The following is a 26,139-nucleotide window of genomic DNA, read 5'->3' as shown; positions in this document are numbered from 1 at the left end:
TTCGGAGCTCTCAAAAACCTCTCATAACTCATCATAAAGAGACTCCAAATCCGTGAGTACTTATCATGAAGAACGTGGATAGCCAACATAGAGTCCGAGAAAGCAATCATCGGCCCAATATCAAACTGCAAATAGAAACATATATAAAAGCATAGATATTTTAGGGAATTGATATAGATCTCAACACATTCTTATTTTATTTAAACAAAAGAACTTTAATCGTTACAAAATTTCACATAAAATCATGAAATTGAATGAAGATAACAATGTTTATTTTTTTAATTATATTTTGGAATGAAATTTAAAGGGTAAGTTATTATTCCATCTGTCCACAATTTTTTTTCACAATTTTCTTTCTTGTTTGTCCATGAATAAATTGTCACTTCCATTTATAGTCTATAAAGTAGGGTCCACACATACAACTCCACTCATATTTAAAGTGGGACACTTACTCCACTAATAGAGACGGATCTACAAGGGGCGGTGGGGGTACAACTGTACCCCTAAAACTTTTTTTTTCTTTCTAATAGTAGTATTATATATGTATTGTATATTTAAAGTTAATTAGTTGATTTTGTCCCCCAAGTCCCAACAGTTTTAAAAATATATTTGGACTTTGTGCCTTTAGCCCATTAGAATGTATCAGAAACGATTCCTTAAAGAAAAAGAAAAGAAATTGAAGAGAGGAGGCGAACAAACGTCTGATTCTTCAAAGAAAAAGAAAAGAAATTAGAGAGAGGCGAATAGACTTCTGATTCCTCAAAGAAAAAGAAAATAAATTAGAGAGAGAAGAATAGAGTCAGACAATCGATATTGATATATTGCACTACAACAAGTTATTCTAAAAAATAATAGTGGAAGTTTTGGAGGTAAGAAAAATATTTTATTGATTTTAAATTTATCGCGTTCTTTACTTTTTCGTTTAGAATTCGTTTCATTCATTCAATTCTAAAGTATTATTATATATTTGTGTATTGCATATAGGAATGGCAAGTGAAACGCCTAAATCAAAAAAATCGAAAGGAGTGACAAAACAACCCGACCTTCGGCAATTTATGTTCAAGAAAATAAAATCTCAAGAGAGTGTCTTCTTTTCCTACAAATAAGTCACCTCAAGCTCAAGAAAATGTTATAAATTTGGGTGGTTCAAGTAGTACTAGTGTACCATTAGAGGATAAAGAATTGATTTATGATGTTGAGCTTCTTCCTCATGACCTGAGAAAAAGAATTAACATAATGGATTATCCTCCAAATGAACGAGATGCGGTTAGGAGAGCATATATTCTGAAAAAGCCTTGCCAACCAAAAAACCCATGATTTTCCTCACAAAGACCTTGGAGGTTTGCTCAACAAGTTTCATATCTTCATCATTTTCAGGTTGATGTGTTCATATAAGTAATTGATTTACTACTTCAAGAACTTGACAACCGATTTGATGAGGTGAATATGGAGTTGCTCATATGCATGGCTTCATTAAATCCTAAAAATGGCTTCTCTTCTTATGACAAGGAAAAGGTACTCAAACTTGCAACTTTTTATCCCTCTGAATTTTCAAGCATTGATTTGTTAACTCTTGAATGTCAACTTGACATATTCATGGAAGATATAAGAAGAGATAATGAGTTTCAAAATTTGGATGATATTAGTTCTCTTTCGATGAAGCTTGTTGAAACAAAGAGACATATGACTTATCCTCTAGTGTTTTTGCTAATTAAGTTGGCATTGATTTTTCCGGTTGCCACTGCAAGTGTGGTGAAAGTGTTTTCTGGAACGACTTGTGTAAAGAATAAGTTGCGAAATAGCATGGGGCATCAAGTATTAAATGATTGTTTGGTCACTTTCATTGAGAAAGATATGTTTCTACAAGTTTCCGATGATGAGGTCGTCAAACGCTTTGAAGAAAAGAAGACTCGTCGGAAGATAAACTAGATATATAGTTATTTAATTTTCTTTTGCATCTAACTATCTTTGAACAATGTTTTATGATATAGTATTTTTAACATTAAAGTATATTTTACATTTAAGTTTATGAGATTATATTTTCGTACCCCCAACTTAAAAATCCTGGCCGGATCCGCCACTGTCCACTAACAATTTCACTCACATTTTATTAAAACATACAATGTGATAATTTTTTTTGTTGACAGATGAAGTATTTTATAAAACAAGAAGATACAATATTATAATATTTAGACCATCTCCAACAAGAGAGGTAATATAGCGCTCTTTTTTACAGATCCAAAGTTCTCCAACCTTGAGTTATATTTAGACCGTAAAATAGAAATCACAACACTGTCGCATTATTATAGCGCTCTTTTTTATAAATCCAAAGTTTTCCAACCCTGTGCAGTATCTGGACTGTAAAATGGAGATTGCTACCATGTTCCACAAAATTTAGCACAACGTTGTGGCTTATTATTATTATTATTATTATTATTATTATTATTATTATTATTATTATTATTATTATTATTATTATTATTATTATTATTATTATTATTATTATTATTATTATCCCTCCGTCCCAATTCAATAGGCCACAAGGCTTGTCACGGATATTAAGAAAATAAATAGTTTATAATAAAATAGGAGAGAAAGTAACCTTTTGTGAGAATATATATATATATATATATATATATATATATATTATGTGTATATATATATTATGTGTGCCACTGTGTCTCATGCTTATATCTATTAATTTAAAAAATATTTTTTATAAAAATAAAATTTATTATAATATTATGAATTATATTGAAGTTTTATTTAAAAAAATTAAATTTTTTAAAAATTATATACCATGACTTTGAATTTATCAACTTATTATTAGCTAATAAAAGTGAAATTAAATGATAAAAAATAATTATATACCCTAAATTGATGGAATAAAACCTAGTTAATAATCACAAAATTAAACTAAAGCATATAAAATTGAAATTGAAGAAAATATACATAAAAAATTAAACAAAATTGAAAGTGGGACATAAAGTGTGGTACACTGAATCTCATTCCATATAGGGAAGGGCTAAAATAAGAGAATTTCTTAAAATATAAAATAAGAATCATTTTCAGCCCTTAGATCATCAAGATCTACGGTTGATTCGTAATCCTGTTGGATGGTTTTATGGTCCTGAGTTCGAATCCCAAAGGTAGCAAAAAAATATTTTTTACAATTCATACCTTTATACAGCGAATTCATACGTATTCTACATAAAATTCATACATTAAAAATTGTTTTTATTTCTTATTTTAAGATGTGCTCTGACGGTAGCCCACCCCTATATATATATATGCTCCCTCCGTCCCGTTATTGATGGCTCGTTTCTTTTCGGCACGGGTATTAAGGAGAGTGATATTAGAAGAAAAGTTATATATATGGGTGGAGATCTGGAGCCCTAACCTCTGAAGATTAAAGGGGAGGTTAGAGGCGAGCGAACTAAAGGACGAAAGAGGAGGGCGGAGGCGGTGGGTGGAAGCAGCGTCGCCGCGCCCTCGCCTTCGTCTCTTCTTCCTCAGCACCGGCGACGATTTCAGATTGCCAACTCAAGCGACACAACAAATCTCCGCAACACAGCAAAGGAAAGGCGGTGGAGAACAGGGAAGGAAAATAGGCCAAAGGCAGAGGACGCTCTCTGCTTGCAACGAGTCTGGCGAGCAACCAGTGGAGAAGGAGAGGCGGCGAGGGTGTAGCAGCTGAGAGAGAGAGAGAGAGAGAGTCAGGAGTGATTGACGAGTTAGGGAGAGAGAGTGTGTGTTTTGGTTTTAGTTAAAGTAGGTTTTATTAGGCATTTAATTAGTGCTTTAATTAAGATTAATTATCCCTTATTATTTTCTAAAATAGAAACGAGTCATTTATGGTGGGACAACTCGAAATAGAATACGTGTCATGAATAGCGGGATGGACGGAGTATATATTATCATTCAAAGCAATTTGAAATTATTTTTTCAAACCGGAAGTTCCCTTTAATATATTATAGATATCATAGATTTGGATTATTTCAAATATTGATTTCCCTTTTTCTTTTACGCCTTTTGTTTTGTTAAGTTACTTAAGTAGACTTGATGATTAAATTGTTTTGTGGTTTGTTCGTTCTTACTCCCAAGTAAATTATACACTTTAATAAAACGCAGTACACGGACATATGTATAATTAAAAATTGCAAGAGACTAGAGATATTAATTTAAGCAACCCAACAAAATGAAGGCAAGTTTTTTTAATGAGCTCTTAAACACATTGAACTTCAATTATGAAGCTGTTGTAGTCTTGTTTAATTTATCTTCCCATATTAGCATTAATTATGTTTCACTTGTTAGCCATTCCCATTCCTTTTGTCGAAAATAGCCTCAGCTAGTAGCCTTGTTTTGGTTTTCTTTTATAGCCTTGGCCGTGGCCCTCCAGCGGAAGAAAGTCCCGAACAAAGTGTCCATCTCCTCAAGAGTCCTCCCCTGCGTCTCCGGGTATAAAAGGTAAAAGAAGACAAGGGCAATTACGGCAACTCCGGCGTACAAAAAGAAGGCCCCTCCGATGCTGATGGCCTTTGTGAGGGACAAAAACGACATTGAGATCACCCCACTGGTCACCCGATTCGCTGCCACGCCCATACTGCAGCCCTGCGCCCTCAGCCTCAGCGGGAAAATCTCCGTGCTGTACACCCACGTGATGGGCCCCATCCCGATCGAGAAAAGCGCCACGTACGACAGTATCGACGCCAAGCACAGCGCGATCGGCCACATCAATCTCCGCCCCGACTGCTCGTGCTCGATCACCGTCAGCCCGATCGCCAGCCCCGCCAGAGACACGATCATCCCCGCCACGCTCGACAGAAGCAGGGCCCGCCGCCCGCTCTTATCCAACAGAAACGTTGCCACTAAAATGAAGAGCGTCTTCACGAACCCGACGGCCATCGTCGCGAGTAGCTGGTGCGTGGCGTCTTTGATTCCCGCGCGCTTGAATATCTCCGGGCTGTAGAGGACCACGGAGTCGATGCCGGTGGCCTGCTGGAAGAAGTGGATCCCCACGGCGCATATGAGGATGTGGCGCACGGCCGGCGTGGGCCGGAAGAGGAGGTCGCGCCACACGCCCTCGCCGTGGCTCTTCTTGGAGACGGCCACGATGTCGTCGTCGCAGTCCTGGGGGATCCCGGCGGCCTCCTTGATGTCCGCCAGGCGGAGCTTCGATTCCTCGGGGGAGTCGGAGGTCTTGTCGAGGACCACCTTGGCGTCGCCGAGGCGGCCCTGCATGATGAGCCACCGCGGCGACTCCGGCATGGCCAGGACGCCTAAGGCGATGAAGACGGAAGGAACCGCGCCCACGCCCAGCATGAATCTCCACCCTAAGTTCTGTGGGAGTTTCGAGAAGCCGAAGTTTGAAACATACCCTAGTAAAATGCCTGCAAATTCACAATTTCATCAATTAATTAATCAAATAAATAACTCCACAGTGGTCCCCCGATTTGTTTAAAAATTAATTAATTGAGATCCTCCAAAATCCAATGATAATGATTAGTTAAATTAACTAGGAGCATCAGTCACCTAATGTTCCTGGTTGGTTATTCTCCATTAATTGTAATATGATGATTTTACGCACAACACAAGCTACGACGACATTGACTCCTATGATCAAAGTTTTAAACATTTTTCGATTAGCATGTAAGTAGGTCTCCTGTACACTCGGGTGTATCGTACATTTGAGTTGTACCCGACTCGGATCCTGACCCATTTTTTCTTAAAATGATACTAACACTGACACGATTTTGAAATGACAGTAACACTATTTTATTTTACAAATAACACTATTTTAAAAATAACACTAACACGTACTATTTTGTTTTACAAATGACACTAACACTACGTATAAAATTACACTAACACTATATCGAAATGACACTAACACTTGATATTCGGGTAGGATAGTTCAACTAGGTCAGATCCGAGTTGGGTACGACCCGATTAGCATATTTGTTGTAGTCATATTTATATATACAGGTATATATAATCTATATAATCGCCTCTGCAAATTACTTTTCAGATGATCATCAAATGAGAAGCAAATTATAGATCAATAATGAGTTAGAAAACAATTTACCTGTCTGGCTGTCTTCTTGATTTGGTATTCACTAACAAGTGTATAATAGCTCTATAAAAAAGTATAGCCATCCATGATTAAAATAAGAAAATTATTTGTATTTCTCTTCCGACACGTTGTTGAAAAATCTCATTGCCTACCAATCATAATAAGATTCCAGCTGGAGATTTCATGTGCATGTGAAAGACAAACTAACACTACGTAGAGTCCAAAGGATCATAAATTTTAATTTAACTAGATAAACACATATAATATACTGTATCAAAAATATTTGTTTTAATTAAAAATAGAAATAAAAGGCAGCAATGATTAGATACCAAAATTGATGAAGACTTCGGGGAAAGAAGTGAGGAAGCCGCGGGAGGCGGCCGGCGAAACCTCGGCCGTGTAGACGGGAGCTATCATGAGCGCGTAGCCAACGCCGACGCCGGCGACAAAGCGGCCAACCATGAGGAAGGCGTAGGTGGTGGCGAAGCCCATGAGCAGCGCGCCGACAAAGAAGATGGCCCCGGCGAAAACAATGGTGTAGCGGCGGCCGATCCAGTCGGAGGTGCGGCCGGCGGCGGCGGATCCCAGGAGCGAGTAGACGTTGAGAATGCCCATTACCACCTGTTTTTGGTTATCCGATATATCAAGGTCTTTCTGAATGTAGAGTATTGCGCCGCTCATCACTCCTATATCTGCACGTTTATTAATAGATTGAGGCATCTTGTTTGATTTCAAGAGAGAGAAAATAGGAAGGAGAGAGACATAACATACCGTAACCGAGTAAGATGGAGGTCATGGAAGCCAAGAAAGAACAAGCAAGAGCATACTTGTTTCTTTTGGGTTTCGGAGGAGGGTCGAAGGCGGCGACACCGTTGGCGTCGGCCATGAGGTTGGATAAAGAGAGAGAATTTGAGATGAGTGATATATGGTGAAGTTGGGGGAGTGTGTATATATAGATGGAGAAAGAGAGAGAGAGTGTGCGTGTGCGTGATGATAATCGATGGTGAAGTTGGGGTGGACGTCTATTTCTAAATCTCGTCTACTCACATGACGCTGGACAAAAATGTAAAATGCTACTCTGTTAAGTGTTTTATATGTGGTTAAGAAAATTCATGTGTATATGTGCACAAGAAAAATGGGATAATATTTTGCTCGGGCCACGGTATTATTCCATATATGTTACTGTACACGTACTAAATCCAAATTTGGCATCACAATTGATTAACTAGGTCTTCTTCTCTCTGAGTTGACTAGTTGACTTGCTGTTGTGATAACCCAATCCATATAAAGGTGTTTACGCGGAGGATTAGTTTTGATAGATAAAAATAATAAGGTTAATTATTTATTTATTTAAATTGATGGAAATTTTAGGATATTTAAGATTCTTGATTATTTTTATCATTTTAACTAGTTTTGCTTAATTCATATCTCATACTTTTAAAGATAAAATTACACTACAAGAAAACACGCGTTTAACGACCGAAAATTTCGGTCGTTAAAGTTCCGGCCTTAACAATTGATTTACGAACGTTTCACGATCGATCTTTTTTTTATTATTTTTTTTTAAATTTTTATTATTTTAATATTTTATTTTTTCTACCGACCGAATTTTCAATCGTTAAAATTATTTTTTATTTTTTAAAAAATTTTTTAACGATCGAAAATCCGGTCTTTAATATTATTATTATTTTTTTAATAATTTTTTTTATTTATTAACGACCGAAAAACGGTCGTTAATAGTATTTTTTCAATTTTTAAAATTTTTAAATTTCATTTTTTTTTTATTTTTTTATTTGTTTGATTATATTGTATATATAAATATTTAATTATTTCTAATTATTTTTCTATTTAATTCTTATTTATAAATAATTGAGAATATTTTAAAAATGATTGTTATTTCATAATATTATTCTAAAAATTAGATAATATTTTTTGTTAATAAAAATATGATAATATTTGCAAATAATAATAAATTATTAGATTTATTATAATTAATTATTAGATTCATTAGATTTATTACAATAAATTATTAGATTTATTAAATTATTAGATTATTAAAATAAATCTAATAATTTAAAAATATCTAAATAAATATAATAATTAATAATTTATTACGATAATATTACATATTACAATTATTATTTGATTGTATATTGATTTTATTGTATATTTGATTGTTATTTTTCATACTCATATTTCTTTTTCTTTTTTAATTACGATAATATTATTTTTATATTATTTTAAAGTCGATCATATATTTACCGTTAATGTTTCGCCGGCATCACAAGTCTTAGATATTATCTCGTCATATTATAAGGTAATGAATGATTAATGATATTGTATATTAAAATAGAGTTTAAATAAATTAATAGGTACTAGATATAACAATAATACGAGTGTTCTGTACTGGTGAGCTCTTGAAAAGAACTTCAAAGTTAAGCGTGTTTGACTTAGAGCACAACTAAGATGAGTGACCCACTGGGAAGTTCGTCATTAGAAATACACTACAATACTTGTGAGATACAGACATTAAAAAAAAATCGAAAAAATATATTTTTTAATTTTTTTTTACGACCGAAAATTCGGTCGTTAATAATAAAAAATTTGATCGTTATTAAAAAAATAATAATAAATATTTTTTTATTTTTTTTTCTCTTTTTAACGACCGAAAATTCGATCGTTAAAAATAAAAAATCGGTAGTTAAATTTAACGGCCGAAAAAAACGGTCGTAAAACTCAGAACGACGATGCAAACAACGACCACCGAAAACGGTCGTTAATAACATTAACGACCAATTTTTGGATTTTAACGGCCAAAATTTCGGTCGTTAGAGCATCATTTTCTTGTAGTGTTATTCAATCATGCAAAGTAAACGCTCCCTAAAAATTATTCCATTTTATTCAATGCTAATTTAAGCAAAATTTAAATTCGGGGTAGATTTGGAAACTGGCTAAAGTTTATGTATTTACACTACACCTTTATAGAGTTAAATCGATAGCGGAATTCACTAATAGTTTAAGGATTTACAGTCAATTAACCCTCCTGATGAAACAAAAATCTCCACCAAAATCTAGAACGATAGAAGCAATAAATGACACAATATTTACGTGGTTCGGTCATCAAGACCTACATCCACTGGTGGTTCTTCCGAGCTTTTTTACTATAATTTGAGAGTGTTTACATATTACAAGTGAATTGAGAGAGTGAATGTCCCCCCATTCTCATGACATAACTCCTATTTATAGTTTACAAATAAATCATAATTCCAAAGGCCCATCCCTTTAGTCAGTTAGGCCCAAAACCCACTACACTAGTCTTAGTTCGGCTGCACGGACAAGCTTCTTGGCTGCATGGCTGCGCAGGCAAGTTTCTTATCTGCACGGGAAGGCATCTTGGCTGCAAGGCTGTGCAGGCAAGCTTCTTAGCTGCACGGGAATGCATCTTGGCTGCACGACTGCGCATGCAAGCTCTGTTTAATAATAATAATGATAATAGTAATTGTGAGATATATTTCAGTATAGTCACCTCCAAAAAAATATATTGTAAAATACGAATCTATAAAGAGAATTAAAAGTTTCAAAAAACTCTTCCTAGACTAATAAAAATTTTGAAAGAAAAAATATATACAAATTTTGATGAAAAATTTAACTAGATAATAATGTTCATTATAGTTGCATAAATTTATTTTCTAATTGCGATATTGTGATTTAAGGTGACAAAATTGGCCCGATCCGATGGGCGACCCAACCCAACCCGACCCGTCCGGATTAATTTAATAATTTAAGGTTGGTTCGGCTCAATAAAATAGAGGTCCAAAAAAAATCGGGTGTAAAAAGCCTGCCGGACCGACCGGGCTTCGGGGCTAAAAGCCCAGAGTTTGGGGCTTTTTGGCTCACTCGATTTTTTTTAATTATTAATTTATAATATTTACTTATATGATTATATATTTAATTTTTTTTAAAAAAAAACATTAAAATAGATTTGTGTTCAAATTTTATTGTAATGCTAGCTCATTAGTTGAGAAATTTTAGCTTTTGAATTAAATATAAAAAATATACATCTTGAATTAAATATGAGGTATAAGTTAATTATATATATATATATATATATATATATATATTCATATTCATATTACATGCATTTAAATTATTTATTTTTGTTAACCCCTTCATGATATAATGAGTAATTACCATTCTTCTTTGACATTGCGACTGTGAGTTTGTCCCTCTTTAGAATATAGACTTTAATTAATGTAGTATGAAATGCGGATGTCTGTTTTGCTAATTTTGTAGTTCAAAATGAGTGATTTCTTGATTTAAATACAATTATATTAATTTTGAGTTTCTTTAATTTTACAACAGTGGATTTAATTCAAATACTTCATCCGTCCCAACGAAAGCGGTACGTATTTCTTTTTGAGTCGTCCCAACGAAAGTGGTGCATTTTCTTTTTTGGTAATAATTTTACACTACAAACAATGTGGCCCCACACACCTTTACACTACAATCTTATTCTCTTTAAAAGAAGCGCACCGCTTTCGTTAAGACGGAGGGAGTATTAAATTGTAATAATTAAATTTAAAATAATTAATTGTCAATGTAGTATTATTTTATATTTTTATTTTATTTATAATTATCGTTGTGAATTAATGTTACTGAATTTAATTTATTTTATTTTTGTCATTTTATAAAAAAATAAAATTTAAAGAAAGAAAATCATTGAATGGACTTTGCTCGATCGCCCGATGGTCAAAATGAGGCTGGGTTGGACTTGAGAAATTGCAGCCCAATCAATTTTCGAACTAACTCGACTCGATCCGATATGTTCCAAAAGCTCGATATTGAACCACGTCAATTTTGCCACCTCTAATTGTGATTGAGTTCTATTCTGAATCAATGAATAAAGAAATAGACACAAAAAAAGGGCACAGTAGTTTTGGAAGAAGTGGTAAACTTTTATTTAAATTAATTACTGATATATACTATCTTTTTCAGTAATTCAGATATTAATTAGTATTAAAATCAATTTTGTAAAGATAAATAGCATAATTGTGATTATTAATTATTTCTTCCAACTATACCATTGCTAACTAATGATAAAATAATTCTATTAATAAGGACTGAATTTGACCAAATCTAAAAGTTTTGACCGACCAAAATAAAAGACCTAATTAAATCACATAACACTTTTGTACAATTGTTTTTTTTTTTTTTTTTGAGGAAACTTTTGTACAATTGTTAAGATCAAAATTAACCCAACTGAAAGGCACTTTATGCAAAAGTTGTGAACTAAGTTACTACTTATATGCTACTATCAATGTATAGTTGAAGTCTCAAATTAACTTACAATATGAAACTTAGCTGGCATTTATAAATCGTCAATGCACACAGTAGTTTAAAAGGAAAAAAGAAAAGGGAAATAAGAATAATAGGAGAAGAAGGTAGGAAGTTTCCCTTTCGGAACGGGCGTCCTTTTCTTATGGAAATTTGTTTACTAGTCGTTTTCTTTGACTCATTGAAGTCCAACTGTTGATGAGTCGACCAGAGATATTCATGGATGTTGGCATCATTTATTACCTATTTTTTAACACAAAAACTAAAGTTAATTAAATAATATGATAATCCATATATTGTATTTCGAAGGTCTTCAATTATATTTGAGTTTTAATGTCTGATCAATGTTTAGTTAATTTCAGCTCCAAACTTGAGCAAAAAATTAGTATAAAATTATATTCTCTATAAATCAAAAAATAACTTATTACAACATTTTTCAAAACTAGGTCTAATTTGCAACAAGGTCGAAATATTAAGATATAATTAGCAATTAACTTTTTCTTTAAAGTGTCAATGAAGCCTTGCTCTAGTGGCAAAGTTGAGGCACCCAAAGACTCATGGGTCTTAGGTTCAATCTCACATGCGTGCGGTGATGTTTTCCCACAGTGTTGAGGGGTGGTATTGTATTTTGTATTTGTAGCTTTTCCACAATTGTTTGGTGTTGAGGTGTGATGTTTTTCCACAGTGTTGAACCCTTCTCTGATGAACCCTTCTATATATATATATATATATCCTTTTCTTAGAGAGTTGTGTCGTTTCTGATTACATACCAATTTTAACTTTAAGAGTGTTTAATAATTCTGTTAAATAATGAAGCCAAATCTCTATATTATATGAAAACATAATTTAATTAATGATAACATTTTTCCACTAAATTCTCTCTCTCCTTTTCTTTTTTCTTTTCTATTTTAATTCTTTTCTGAAAGTCGTCAAATTTAATTCATGAAAAAATATTTAATAGTATTAAACAAAATATCATGTCAAGATCTTTAATTTAATATAAAACTTATTAAAAATAAATCTGCAACAAATAAATTATGATCGTTTAAAATCATAAAATTAATAATTTTCACACTCCTCAGTTAATTGCATAAAATGTGGTACTTGTTAAGTTAAAGGATGGAGTCTGGACTGTATACCTCACGTGCAAAGCTTAGGGGCAACTTTTCCAGAAATAATATAACGAATAATGTTGATGTGTTTGTCTTAATCAAAACAACATGAGACGTTTTTGACATTTTCCAACAAGAGTTAAAACTGCTACTTAACAAATTACTGGCGGCATGTGCATATCACATCAATTTTATTTATTTATTTAATATTTCTTCCGTTTTATTAAAAGTATCATATGATTAAAAAGTAAAAAAATTAATAAATAATTGCGACATGGGTAGAAAATAGAAAAATAGATTCATCAAAGTTAATTTATTAGATAAATAATAAATAATATGTTCAATGCGATATATCTTTTATAATTGTTAAGTGTGAATCAAATTAAAAATATCCAACTTATTAAAAATAGATCATACTGTAAAAACTTTTGGAGGAAACATTTACGTCAGCAAGTTGGCTTGAACTTGAAGTCAACATTTTTCAACATGTTATAATCGAACAACCTTTTTCAAGTAATTAATTGGCAACGAAATCAAACTCGCGTGCACAACATTTTGAATTCTATTTTTTAAAATATATTTGGACAAGTAACGTGTAAAACTAGCTTGATGCGATGCATGGATTTAAGGTACTTTTTTACTTGAAGAGTTTTGATTGACTAAAGTTTGAAAGTTCAGCGTTTGAAATTGTGAGAATTTTTTTTTTTTAGGGCGAAATTGTGAGAATTGATCGTATGGTTATAGTTAGATTATTTTTTTTAGACGGAACGTGTGGAGTGGAGTATATTATTTAAGATCATTTCGTACAATATCCCTAAGCCAACTAGGAAAATTTTGAGTACATCTCATAAGGTGCTCAATATGTCACACAAATTGCGCCAAACTATGTGCGGCGTTATTTGACGTTCTATATATACATATGATAAACGCCTATAGCTAAGGTCTCCCTAGCCGCTTCCAAAATCTCCCGGACATGAGAAAATCACGATCATCTTCAGGTCTTGCTGTAGCTCGAGCTGCCAATATAAAATCGGTGAAAGTAGCAATCAGAGCCACCTAACACTCCATACTCATAATAATTTCATGAACAACTGCCATAACTTCAGCCACCATAGAATTTGACGCCGACGAAGTCCTCTTCAGAATAACCCCACAGATTCGGCCACAATGGTCCCTCGCAATCACTCCTACCCCAAACACACCTTGCTCCACATCATACAAGGCGTCCACATCGACTCTAAAGACGCCTTGCTTCGGTCGCGTCCAACATTTGGATCCCAACACCAGACCCATGACTGCATGAACCATGAACATGGGTTTGGCTTCCTGAAAATTATCCCATAACACCACATAATCCTCCTCTGTTATTACTCTTCGCTTCTCCGTGGTTTTAGTATTTATTTTAGAATTTTATTTTAGGACAAATATTTGTCCACAATATGAATTCGTTTTATTTTGTAAAGTTGGTGAGACATTGCATAATAGATATAATACAAACAAATTCTCTTGGACGAATATATTCGTCCGCATAGTGCGGACGAGTTCGGCCCATTCTCTATAACTCTCGAGCTTTAAGTATCATGTGATTTAGCTGATCGAAAATCCTCAAAAATTGTAGCAAACAAATAAAAATTATACTCAAATGTGACACATTCCTACAATAACGAAAACAAATCTAAAGACATCACATAAATACATAATCTCAATAAATATGCAAAGAAAATTAACCAAAAGTTGTGCAAAATGAGTTTCTAGTTTCAAGAAAATCACTACCTCAGTCTCCCAAAAAAAGTTTAAGAGAGAGGGGCACGGATCTTAAAACAAAATTTTTGAATATATTGAACTTGATGAAAATGTGAAAAGTAAAGATAAATGAAGATCACTTTTGGACAACGTCTTGTATGAGACATTAGTTGATGATTTATCTATAGGTTGAGGGTCTGCCTAACCCCTCACTTTTCTGATGTTTTTTTTTAAAAGAGAAAAGAAGTTTTTTTTGGGTCGAACCCGAAAAAAAGTTATGAAATTATTTGGGAGACATGAGGAGTATTATTACTTAAAGATATAAATTATTTAATGTTGTAAAGGTATAAATATAGAGATCTTCTCTACGACCAAACTTATTGGTTCGAAATAGTCACTTTCATGTGTGCGTTTGCTGATCTAACGGTAAGTGGTTAATGTTTAGGGCCTGAGGTTTTGGTTCGAGATCACGGTTTTTCCGTCTTTAAACTTCTTCATTTACTTGTGTAATTTAATGTTGTGAAAATATAAATATAAAGATCTTCTGTACCATCGAACGTTGCGCCACCTACTGGTTCAAAATAGTCAATCATTTTCATGTGTGCTTGTAGTGATATAATGATAAGTTAACTGTTATTAATGTTCAAGGTCCGAGGTCTTGGTTTGAGACCATAATTTTGTAGTCTTTAAATTTTTTTATTTATTTATGTAATTAAGTAATTTATTAAAAAGAGAGAGAGAGAGAGAGAAAGAAAGAAAAGAAACAGTCACTCCCACGTTTAGGGGTGAGCATTCGGGCGGGTTGGGTTGAAATCGAACCGAAATTGATCAACCCGAACTCAAACCGTCCCAAAAATTTTGAATCAAACCAAACCGTTTTACTTGGCAAAATCGAACCAAACCGAACCGTTTTTTCCAAATCGAACCCGAACTGAAAATTGGCGGTTTGAAAATTTTCAAACCAAACTGCACCGTTTTCACTACGAAAATCGAACCAAACCGCCCGGTTTGGTTTGGTTTGGTTTGGTTCGGTTCGTTTTGGAAAAAACGATTCGGTTTTGCTCAGCCCTAGGCCACGTTATGGGCATCCGAAGTTAGTTTTAGGTAGCTCCTCTGTCTCCATTGCTACCCTCGCCGATCGAATGAGTTAAGCTTTCCGGCGGAAGGATAGACTTCACTCCCGAGAATAATCCTAGCCGCCAAGGTTGGGGTTCCACAGGTAATTGATTCACAAAATGAGCGTAACTTCAATTTTCTGCTGTTGACTGATAATTTATTTTTATTTTATTTTTCCCTTCCTTCCTGTTAGGAGATTGGTATAGTTGCGATTGTGTATTTGTGTGTGATTTTCTTTTTTCTGTGTGAATTCGGTGCAGTGAGTAAAATGGGTCGAGGTTTAGATAACGAAGCAGAAGCAGTAGTGATTGGAGGAATGGTACTTGACGTTTATGCCACCCCTTCTACGGCTACTAATCGAGGAACCACTGCTCCTGGAAAGGTATACTGTGTGTATTTAAATGACTGTTGGAATTTTTTGGGGTTTTGTTGAGGAGTTGAAAATTGTAATCTTTTGGCTACTTGGAAGTTGATTTTGTTTGGATAACTTGTATTTTGATTATACTCTGTAGTCTAATTACTCATTAAGAATTTGTGTAAAACATTGTTTTAATTGGAAAGTAAACACGAAGGAGGTGTTTGGTTTGACTATCTCGATTATTTAGTTTTGTGTTTGCCTGGATTGATTGTGGTATAGAATAAATTTAATGATTATGACTAAAATATAGCATAATACCAAGATTGCCTTTTTGATGAAATAATCCAACTTCATTTTATGTTTGGTTTGTTGAGTGTAGCATAATTTTGGATTCTTGCATTGTGTATTGAAGGATGATTAATAATCAACTTGATAAATTATCATCTTGATTGGATAATTGGAGCCCCGGGCCGAGTTATCCTTAAAGGGGTGAATCATTCAAACCAAACATGTGATTACCTTTTATTTTTTCATCCATCAAGCTGGTGAAGGTATTCTCAAGATAGATATTCCTTAATTTGTAGCACTAATTCAGTAGTATTTTATTTTATGTTTTTTGAGAGGATAATTCAGTTATTTTTGTAACCTGGCACTGGTTTTTCTGTTTTAAAATGAACTAAGCTAAATTTAAGTGACTCAAAGCCTTAACCTTTTGATAAGCATCCAAAAAGACTTGGCATCTGATTAATTTTTTTTTTAGGGGAAAGACTTGGCATCTAATATGTCTGTCCAAACACCATTTACTTATAAGTTATGACTGGATGTTTCAATTTATATGTTATGAGTAGTTAAGATGACAATCATGTACTCAGTTTGTCAACGTTTTCTGTAAAACTATATGGGATTTTATTTTTCAGGTTCGCTATGCATTAGGCGGTGTAGCAAGAAATATTGCGGAGTGTATGTCAAAGCTTGGAGCAAAGCCTTACATGATAAGTGCTGTGGGCTTTGACTTGGCAGGTTTATTCTCAATCTATCATGATAGATAGCACCTATGTTCTAATTGGTGGTGTAAGTGTTTTGCTCATCTCCTGGGTTCATGGCACTGGATTAGAAGAAGAACTCAATTTTAGATTTGCAAGTGAAAGAAATTTGTGCTGTTGAGGTTCCTAAGCTCTATCAGTTCTTCATGCCATATTGCAATAATTCAACTTACAAATCCTTCATATAAAACCAGTTTCCCTGAACCAATATGCTAGCATTTGTGAGATGCTGACATCTTGTAATTTTTAAAATTTTGCTGCACTAGTTATTCTGGAAGTTTCAAATGGGCAATAAACTAGTCTCTTGCAGTTTCATGGCTACTGAAATGTGTCCTCACTTCTGCTGCAACAGTCAGTAATGGAATGCCTTTTTATGACCAGGAAATATGCTCCTGGAACCTTGGAGAGCTGCTGGGTTATCTTTAGAAGGTAAATAGGCACTTGGTTTTTTCTTGATGATCATCATTCTCATCTGCATATTCTTATGGGTGTATTTGTTGCTTCTATCACTGATCCTAGAGGATAAGAGAGGAATTGAAATTAAGGGACTATGCTAATGAATAGCAATTCTCATCTGGCATATATCATGTATGAATGGCTATGGGGTAACTGCTACCCCTATAATTGATCCTAGAGGATAAGAAAGAATATAAATTTAAGGGAATTATGCTAATGAAATATGAGGGAGATCACGCCTTCAATGCAGGTCTATGTCTATATTATAAAATTTGTGAATGAATACTTTTGTCACTTTATAATTTCGTTATTTACAACTCATCCCTGACTAGGCATCAAGAGAAGCAAGGATATTGATACAGCTACTGTCTGCATCATATTTGATGGTAAAGGAGAACTGGCTGCTGCTGTCGCTGGCGTTGAATCAATTGTGAGTTGCTTCTTGAAGAATTGTATTTTTGTTAAACAATCTCATTGAATCCCTGATTGGCAACATGATATCAGGAAAAGTTTGTTACTCCTGAGTGGATTACAAATTTCAAGATCAACATATGTTCTGCCCCTATAGTGATGGTTGATGCAAATTTAAGTCCTCCTGCTCTTCTGGCTTCTTGCCAAAGTAAGTTAGCACTTGCTAGATGCTTTTGATTCTTTCCGCTTTTTTTGACAACCAGCTTTCTTTTCATTCTCATATTGCACTTGTCCCACAGATAAATATCTTTGAGTGACGTATAGTTTCCATATGTATCTTCTCATCTTTTGAAATGCACAAGCTAATTGAGATTTTTATCCCGGTATATTACTGAACATGTTAATCAACTCGCTATCATTCAGTTACTGCCACTTTGTTTAAGTACTTATCCTGTGAATAAATTTCCTCCAGTTGCAGCAGAATGCGGAATTCCTTTATGGTTTGAGCCAGTTTCAGTTGTGAAATCCAAAAGAGTTGCTTCCATTGCGAAACTCGTGAGTGACAAAACTCTTGTGTTTATGATGCTAAGCTAAATATCACTGATTCAAGTATCTTTTCTAGATCACCTATACCTCACCCAATGAAGATGAACTCATAGCTATGGCAAATGCTTTGTCATCTGGTGATAAATTCTTACCGGTACAAAAGGATGGCAAGACTGTCAGGACCTCCATTAAATCATTGTTTGAAAAGTTAAAGCCGGCGATATGGGTTTTGCTGGAGGAAGGTATCAAAGTAGTATTGGTCACCCTTGGATCACATGGGGTATTCTTATGCTTCAAAGCAATAGATGGAGTAAAGAAACGCAATCCTTGTAAAAATAGTCCTTACAGCAGAAAACTATATGAAGCAGTAAATTTAAGTTGCCCACAAGATGGGATTTTAGGTACTCCCAAGTCCAAGGGAAACTATTATGTGGCCATACATTTTCCTGCACTCCCTGCTTCTGTAGTCACGCTTGTTGGTGCAGGTGATTGCTTAGTCGGTGGTACATTAGCTTCGATTTGTGTTGGTTTAGATATAATGCAAAGCGTAGCAGCTGGGATGGCATCGGCAAAAGGGGCCATTGAAACAGAGAGCACCGTCCCTGCGAAATATGAATTAAGCAGAATTGCAGGTACCCGCATTTGCTCAATATTCATTGCCAGAAATGAAACAAGATGAAAACTGAATGGTTTTGCTTATTTGCAGATGATGCGGGTACTATTTACAGTGAAGCAAAAGTTGTGTTTTGTGAGTCAAAGTTGTGACCTGTTAAAACTCTTGTCTTCATTCCCATTCTGTGGCCTTGTGTACGTGGGGTCGACGTTTTTGCTCGAGTCAGATGTCTGAAAATCAATTGCAGTTTTCATGGAGAACCACTCCGCTAAACAAATACTACTATTAAGTCACATGTGCATAAGAATCTTGAACAAAAATCCGATTGGAATAAGGGGATCATGTTCTCAATCCATTGGATTTAGGAGGTGCTTCTCATCTTACAACCTTCATTCAATGCAAAGCCTCTAAACATCTAATTTTTTTATTTCTATTTTATTACATTTTAACTCTTCAATTTTCAAATCCAACATTTCATTTAAATTAAATTTGGACATTACATTAATTCAAATAAAAATTACAATAATTGAATTTAAAATTAATTAAAATCTAAAATTTATACTACATCAATTCTCTACGCTTCATAATTTCTTTGAGCATGTTGTTGTGCAATGTCAATTGTTCTTTGCATATATTCGAAGTGTCCGCATTGAGAATTTTGAAATCGAGAGCATTCCTTTTCACATCGGCAATTTTATTTGTAGCATTGGCGGTTACCTTGTGAGAGCTGATAAATATCTCGATTTCTTTAGCGACGCATTCCAGTACGTCGTACTATTGACCCTTGTCCCCACCTGTTGAGCTTTCTTCCCCCTTCATTTGTCGCGCTTGGCTGCTTTTTGGCCTTGGAGCATTGCCGTAGTGCGGGTCTTCGTCGTTTTCGGGTTTGAAACTTCAACTACATCGTTTTGAACGAAACAAGTTGCATTCAAGTTGATAGGAAGATGGCTTGAGTAGAAAATATTTGAGCCTTGAGAGAAAGGCGTGAACCTTATAGTCGAGGTAGAAGTAGAAATCCCCTGTGCCTTGAGATTTATTTTTCATGTAATCATTGAATTCCCCTTCTCCTTCCATTTTCTATAGTAAGCTTGGAGTAATAATAATTAAAATTCATATTTTTTTTTAAATAACCAAATTTTCGATGTTTTTTTCAAAGTGGACGCATGTATGACACACGCCTCACTTTTCGGCCTTCGCATCCGGTGCTTTCCTTCACGCCGCTTCAAATTAGGGGAGTGCACTAGCCTGGCGTCGGTTCTAGTGCGCAAACTCGAACCACAACTCGCATCCCCACTGGAGATGCTCTAAGCACAACTCCCTGGTCTGTGTGTGTAAGAGAGAAAGATATTATCATTCACTTTGGTTTACTCCCTCCGTCCCACTTAAATTGACACACTTGTTTTTTTTGTTTGTCCCACTTAAATTGACAATTTCCTAAATTAATATGTGATTTCTACTTTCTCTACACACATAAAATAAGTGAACCCTACATACTTTACACTTTAAATTATTTATTCTTATTTTTGGTGGGGGCTAATAACTATTTCTCAGAAACCAAAATAATCTAAATATACAACAGTTTGACCGTTTATTGCCAGCAAAGCCCCAAACTAGAAGATTCTACGAAATTTCAGTGCATCTAACTTTCCAATTTCTTACAGGTCAGACTAAGCACTCTTTCTACTTTTGCAAACCCAAAATAAAAAAAAATACGATTTTAAACTAGAATCCTCACAATACATGTTTGCAGCTCGTATTCACCCAATATGTATAGTTGGAACTTCTTTGTGACTTTGGTGGCTTGATAGATGCTTTATTTCAACAAGAGATTGATTTCTTTGGGGAAAAAGATTTGGTCTTTGCTAAATGTTTGATTCTTGGCCTAGTTGACTTTTCTCCACATATAACCAAAGTTATAAGTTGGAGGGGAGAAGATTTAGTGTTTGAGAGGTGTTTGCTTTTGAGTTTGGAGAAGGGAATTGATATGGGTAAAGGAGGAGGGTGCATACCAAGCAAACACAAGGCATCTGCGGCAATACCCAATCAAACTGCAGCCCTTTCAGTGAGCGAAAGATCCATCTCATTTGAAGGTCAAAGCCCAAGAAAGTTGAGAATCTTGATCGTCTTCTATTCAATGTACGGCCATGTAGAGGCCCTTGCGAGGGAGATGAAGGAAGGTGTTGATGAGGTTGAAGGCGTGGAGGGGGTCTTGTATCGGATTCCGGAGACATTGGCACCGCAAGCTTTGGAGCAAATGCAGGTGCCTCCCAAGGATGATGGCATTCCGGTTATATCGGCAGAGCAGTTGGTGGAGGCTGATGGCTTGCTGTTCGGCTTCCCGGCCAGGTATGGCTCCATGGCCGCGCAGATGAAGGCCTTTTTCGACTCCACGGGGGCGCTGTGGAGGGACCAGAAGCTTGCCGGAGTGCCCGCGGGCTTCTTTGTGGGCACCGGAACACAAGGAGGCGGCCAGGAAACAACTGCGTAAAGTTTTATTCTTAGAGTATATATGTGTCCTGATTTAATCTTAATTGATCCCTTTATGTGGTGCAGTTGGACAGCAATTACACAGTTAGCACATCATGGGATGGTGTATGTGCCGATTGGATATACATTTGAGGAAGGAATGTGGGAAAGTGAGAGGATAAGAGGGGGTTCCCCCTATGGAGCTGGAGTTATCAGTGGCGATGGCACAACTGGAGGACCCTCACAAACTGAACTGGCTCTTGCTCATCACCAAGCCAAATACATGGCTTCCATTGTCAAGAGATTTGCTATACCATAACCACAATACACTCTCGTTCATTATACATGTTTTGGATAGTTTCCATCTTTCATTCATTTCCATGAACAATGCTCTGCATTTTACTTGCCAGAATATATTCTGTACAGAATACTTATCCTTTTCTAATAGGGTGTGGTGATGCTTTTCACATTAATACCCAAAACAAAAACTTCTCATGTTTATGATGAAATTATTATTTTTAAATAACAAAATAAAACCAAATTCAAAACTATCATAAATTTAAGTATAGGGCTGGCTAAATTGAAAATTAAAAGAGTAAAACCCAAATACCCGAAAGAAAAATGCAAAACGAAAAACGAAATGGAAAAACAGAAGAGAAAATAATGTATGGTGAAGCTACTAGTAAACGCCGTCTTTTAAGAATAGTAAACGGCGTTATCAGCGAAACTCCCAGAACTTTGATCTGTGCCTCCCATGAATCAGATAAGAACCAAATCAATTAGCTTATCTGGGATTATGAAGGCACGTACTCAACTACAAATTGAATATCAATCAAAATTAATGAAATCAACGAAAACAAACGAACGAAACATTTCACGTCGGAGGGGTGGCCCTGCAGCGGAGACGATGATAATCTTCTACTGCCCTAGTATTTATAAAGGGGAAGCAAGGAGCCTGAAAACCCTCTTCCTGCCCTATTTGCATTCAATCGGACGACTGGGCCCAATTGGAAATTTGGCTCATAGATAGGTTAGCCCAACACACCTACAGGCCCCTTTGGATTACAATGTACAAAATCACAGATATTATCTCTTTAATCATGTTTGACATTACATAATTAAATTTATATTAAATACTCTCTTCATCTATTAAAATTGACTCAGTTCTTTTAGGCACATTGGTATATTATTAAAATATGTATACGAGCACATCTGCAATTCTTTTTAGGTGATAAATGATTTTTTTCTTTTGAATATAATATGAAGTTATCATTTGAACATCTACCAGTACATACCAATTTTAATTTTAAAGAACGTATCTCGCAAATGTAAAAAAAATGTATCTGGTGATTAATTTGTAGAAGACGCAGACTTCTCAAATGAATTGTGGTTATTGTACATAACAGTTGTTTTACTACATTGAAGTTTAAATTGCTGATATAATTAAATCTATTTTCACTGTCTAAATACTAGAGATCTAAGACATCTTAAAATTTTAACATCCACCACTTGGAATTTTCTTTTTGAACATAATATTGGTCGAGATTAATATCGTAAATAAATTACTATATAGTTTATAATTTTAATTATTTTTCAAGTTGATGAATAATAAAGGGCTAATTATGTACTTCCTCCTTTCGCCAAAAGTAGGTCATTTTAACTAGACGCGAGCTTAATTTAATAAAATAATTGGTGATTCTGTTATGGTGAAAGAGTCATATCATTGTATGAAATGAGTGGTTGAGATTGAGCAAAATTTTATTGTAAATAAGGGGTATATATAATATAAGTTCTAGCTAGATTTATTTAATTATTTATTTATTAAGGTTATTATCTTTTGTGATTATTTGTTGCTGTCATGCTCCAAAGTCTCGATACGTTGAATACAAAATGGGGTTGACAGAAATAGCTTGAATCCATGAGGAAACTACAAGCAGTTAGAGTTCGAGAAAAAGAAGACAGTGAAAAGCGGAGTTTACGAAGAAGAATGCCTCAGATACCAGACATTTGTTATGGTAGCATCAAGTTCTTTGAGGCTTGAAGAATATTGCATCTTTGGAACTTGATTTTAAAACTTGGATTTTGAAAATTGTTAGATTCATAGTTAAAACTTGGTGCAAAAAATTTTAGATGGTTGTAATGTGTATTGATGATAATTGGTTATGTAATTCGATATTTCTTGTTTATTATTTTTATTATTAATTATATTTTATTTTATTTAAAAATTACTTTTATAAGGGCTACTAAATAAATCTAAAAAATATATATATATATTTTTTTCCAAATAACCTACGACACCGATTATTAATCGGTGTCTATTAACACCTTTTTAAAGCGGTGTCGTAAATATCTACGACACCGGTTTTGGTGCCTATTAATTAGCATCTTTTTTGGGACACCTATAACACCACAAACTACGACACCACTGATTTTTAGGCTATTACATCGGTTCAAAATCGGTGTTTATTAGCATTTTTCTTGTAGTGTCTTTATTGTTTTGTCATTATGTAGATTATACATGCGGTATTTGGTACATAAGGTGATACATGTTCTACAGAAGTAATAAACTTATGGATAAACACAAAACTTCTTATTCAAGTGAAATTACACATCAGATATACTTCTACTGATTATATTAGTGCACGAATTTGTTCAACAACATACGTATTGACACTTCATTCTTAAAGGATAATTATCATATTATTTGATCAACATTATCCTGAACGAGTTCTTATCAAGCTAGGGCTTCTAGATGCTACATCTATATATAAAGCGAAGAGAAGAATGAAGACCATGTGCTCTTTTATTATTTTCTTGAGTCTTAGAATATTTTGTGAGTCTTGTTTAATTCATACTTTGCGTTTTTGCGTGTGAACTTGTGTTATTGCTCTTCATGTTCGTAAGCAATTGTGATCGATTTTTGTGTTCTTCACTAAGCAATTGGTGAAATTTTTTTAGATGGATTAGGTGATGGACGTCGGTGTTCACGCATAGAGAGTTAGTTGTTGTCTAGCTTTCAATGTTCCATCGTTGGTTAGGTTTTGGGAAGTTATAAAGGCTAAGTAAGATTGAGTTTTAATTGTACGTCCTCCTCTAACTTAACTTTAGATAGTGAAACGTTTTTTTTCGGGCGAGGCTCCCTAGACGTAGGTGTTTTATTATCAAATTGGGTAATCATTCTTTGCATATTGTTCTTTACTGTTTTCATTACATTTTGTGTTACAATATCAATGTGCATATTTACATTGTGAATATATATATGTGTGTGTGTTTGAACCAGTGACAATTTCAAGAACCTCCACTCAAAGTTTGTGTCGAAAATCCATCAAAAAATATATACTGACATACTGTATAAACGTGCTACAGTCTTAGACCTCCATTCTTACGTTTGCGGCGATTTCGACTTAAATAACGGTGATAGAATTTTAACTCACAAAACGCATACAATTAAATCCAACAAGTAGGCCATCACATAATATGGAGACGTGTTTACACGCACAACACAACACAACCATCATTCCAAACGATCAACTTACATGTTACGTAAGTCAAGTAACAAACATGCAATAAAATGAGGCACTACCAACAATTAAACATAAAATAAAACATAGGATAGCTAGGACAAAGATAAAATGAAAGTAGTAGTAGAATTTAGGTGCAAGATGCAGTTTGGGTTGGATCGCATGTGGAAGGCAGCTTCATGGCTCGTGTCACGTCGATTCCGAAGAGGGGCAGATACTTGTTGTTCTTGAAGGTGCAGAAGCACGTGAGGTTGGCGTGCTTCAGGGAGAAGCAGCAGGCGGCCGTGGGCTTCGGCGGCGTCTCGGTTCCCGTCGCCACCGCCGGCTTGCACTCCATGAGCTCGCTCTGGGTGACGCCACAGATGGTGCCGTCTGCATCTCCCTTTGCGTTCACGGATATGGCTGCTGCAGCTACCACAGCTAGGGCAACTAGGATTATCAGTTTTGAGCCTTCCATTTTCCAACTAATTCAAACAATTAGTATATTGCTACTAGTTTTTTAGTGGTGAGGGATAATCCATTCCTTCTTGCGTGGGGTTTAAATAAGAGGGTGTTCGCTGCCACGTGTACACTTAGGGCTGGTGGTTTGCTAAAACAGTGGGTTGGTGGTTTTATTTTGGAGCTCACGAGATGGCGCCTTCATACATTTTTATAAATTAATACATGGATTGGGATATATTAGCCTGGGTGTTTATTTTGTGTGATATGATAAATAATTAAATATACTCCCTCATCATAAAAATTATAGTCTAATTTGAAGACTATGAGTTTTAATAAATTTGTAATATACAGCATATTTAATTGATTTGGTTTTTCAAAGGTGGTTTCCAACAAAATAAGATTTCCATTGTCTCATAAATAGTGGCTACAAATTTCTCTTCAGCGCTAATATATAAACATATATATGTCCGTATATATATACGCAATGAGGTTTATTGGAGAAATTGGGAACAAGGAATGGCACGCACACCTCTAAATCATTCAACAACATTTTATAGATTTTGAATCCTTAATAAGCTTTGACCAGCATGACTGTGTCCAATTAATAACGCTTTCCCATTGTATTAGATAATCATCACTAGCATCTTAGCATTCTATAATTTTAATTTATTAATTATATCGAAGACATTTTTTAATTTATTATTTAGACGACATTCGTAATTTCTAACATATCAAGATGCCCGATGAACTTTTAGTTTTACACCAACATAAGATGACCACACGAATTACGAAAACATCTGAAAATTTTGGCTTTAGTTGTTTCCTTATGGATAAATGGAAATTTAGGGGATACATGTGAATCGTGATGGCCACTCGATTTTTATATAGAAATTTTGGGGAGTTGAG

At 34.7% G+C, this 26,139-nt stretch overlaps 4 protein-coding genes and 1 non-coding gene across 6 annotated transcripts; 2 read left to right on the top strand and 3 right to left on the bottom strand.

Moving 5' to 3' along the window:
* Positions 1-4,180: 4,180 nt before the first annotated feature.
* On the bottom strand, positions 4,181-7,186 carry LOC131000841 (polyol transporter 5-like). Its single transcript, XM_057926959.1, has 3 exons — positions 6,845-7,186; positions 6,403-6,765; positions 4,181-5,390 (listed from the first exon to the last, which is right to left on the bottom strand). Exons 1-3 carry the CDS (start codon positions 6,957-6,959, stop codon positions 4,345-4,347), a joined length of 1,524 nt encoding a protein of 507 aa, XP_057782942.1. The 5' UTR covers positions 6,960-7,186; the 3' UTR covers positions 4,181-4,344.
* An 8,135-nt stretch (positions 7,187-15,321) lies between these two features.
* Positions 15,322-19,232, top strand: LOC131000859 (pseudouridine kinase). 2 transcript variants are annotated; one of them, XM_057926980.1, is made up of 9 exons: positions 15,322-15,481; positions 15,639-15,760; positions 16,654-16,756; positions 17,161-17,208; positions 17,568-17,665; positions 17,740-17,854; positions 18,119-18,201; positions 18,269-18,824; positions 18,899-19,232. In XM_057926980.1, the coding sequence occupies exons 2-9, from the start codon at positions 15,647-15,649 to the stop codon at positions 18,955-18,957; spliced, it is 1,176 nt and encodes a 391-aa protein (XP_057782963.1). In that variant the 5' UTR covers positions 15,322-15,481; positions 15,639-15,646; the 3' UTR covers positions 18,958-19,232. The 2 variants fall into 2 exon arrangements, with proteins under 2 accessions (XP_057782963.1, XP_057782965.1); XM_057926982.1 differs by lacking the exons at positions 15,322-15,481; positions 15,639-15,760 and having other exon boundaries at positions 16,665-16,756; positions 17,090-17,208.
* A 1,095-nt stretch (positions 19,233-20,327) lies between these two features.
* Positions 20,328-21,716, top strand: LOC131000896 (probable NAD(P)H dehydrogenase (quinone) FQR1-like 2). Its single transcript, XM_057927035.1, has 2 exons — positions 20,328-21,289; positions 21,359-21,716. Exons 1-2 carry the CDS (start codon positions 20,790-20,792, stop codon positions 21,588-21,590), a joined length of 732 nt encoding a protein of 243 aa, XP_057783018.1. The 5' UTR covers positions 20,328-20,789; the 3' UTR covers positions 21,591-21,716.
* Positions 21,717-21,932: 216 nt separating this feature from the next.
* On the bottom strand, positions 21,933-22,066 carry LOC131002071 (small nucleolar RNA snoR83). The gene has a single exon (XR_009094151.1). It is a non-coding gene; the product is annotated as a small nucleolar RNA snoR83 (small nucleolar RNA).
* A 2,652-nt stretch (positions 22,067-24,718) lies between these two features.
* LOC131000930 (putative lipid-transfer protein DIR1) lies at positions 24,719-25,404 on the bottom strand. Its single transcript, XM_057927081.1, has one exon. The coding sequence runs from the start codon at positions 25,247-25,249 to the stop codon at positions 24,923-24,925; it is 327 nt and encodes a 108-aa protein (XP_057783064.1). The 5' UTR covers positions 25,250-25,404; the 3' UTR covers positions 24,719-24,922.
* Between the last annotated feature and the right edge of the window lie 735 nt (positions 25,405-26,139).

The sequence above is a fragment of the Salvia miltiorrhiza genome, chromosome 8 (assembly GCF_028751815.1).
Source record: "Salvia miltiorrhiza cultivar Shanhuang (shh) chromosome 8, IMPLAD_Smil_shh, whole genome shotgun sequence".
Taxonomy (NCBI): Eukaryota; Viridiplantae; Streptophyta; class Magnoliopsida; order Lamiales; family Lamiaceae; genus Salvia; species Salvia miltiorrhiza.
Note: the sequence above shows the minus strand (reverse complement) of the source record. Positions and strands in the feature narration are given on the sequence as shown.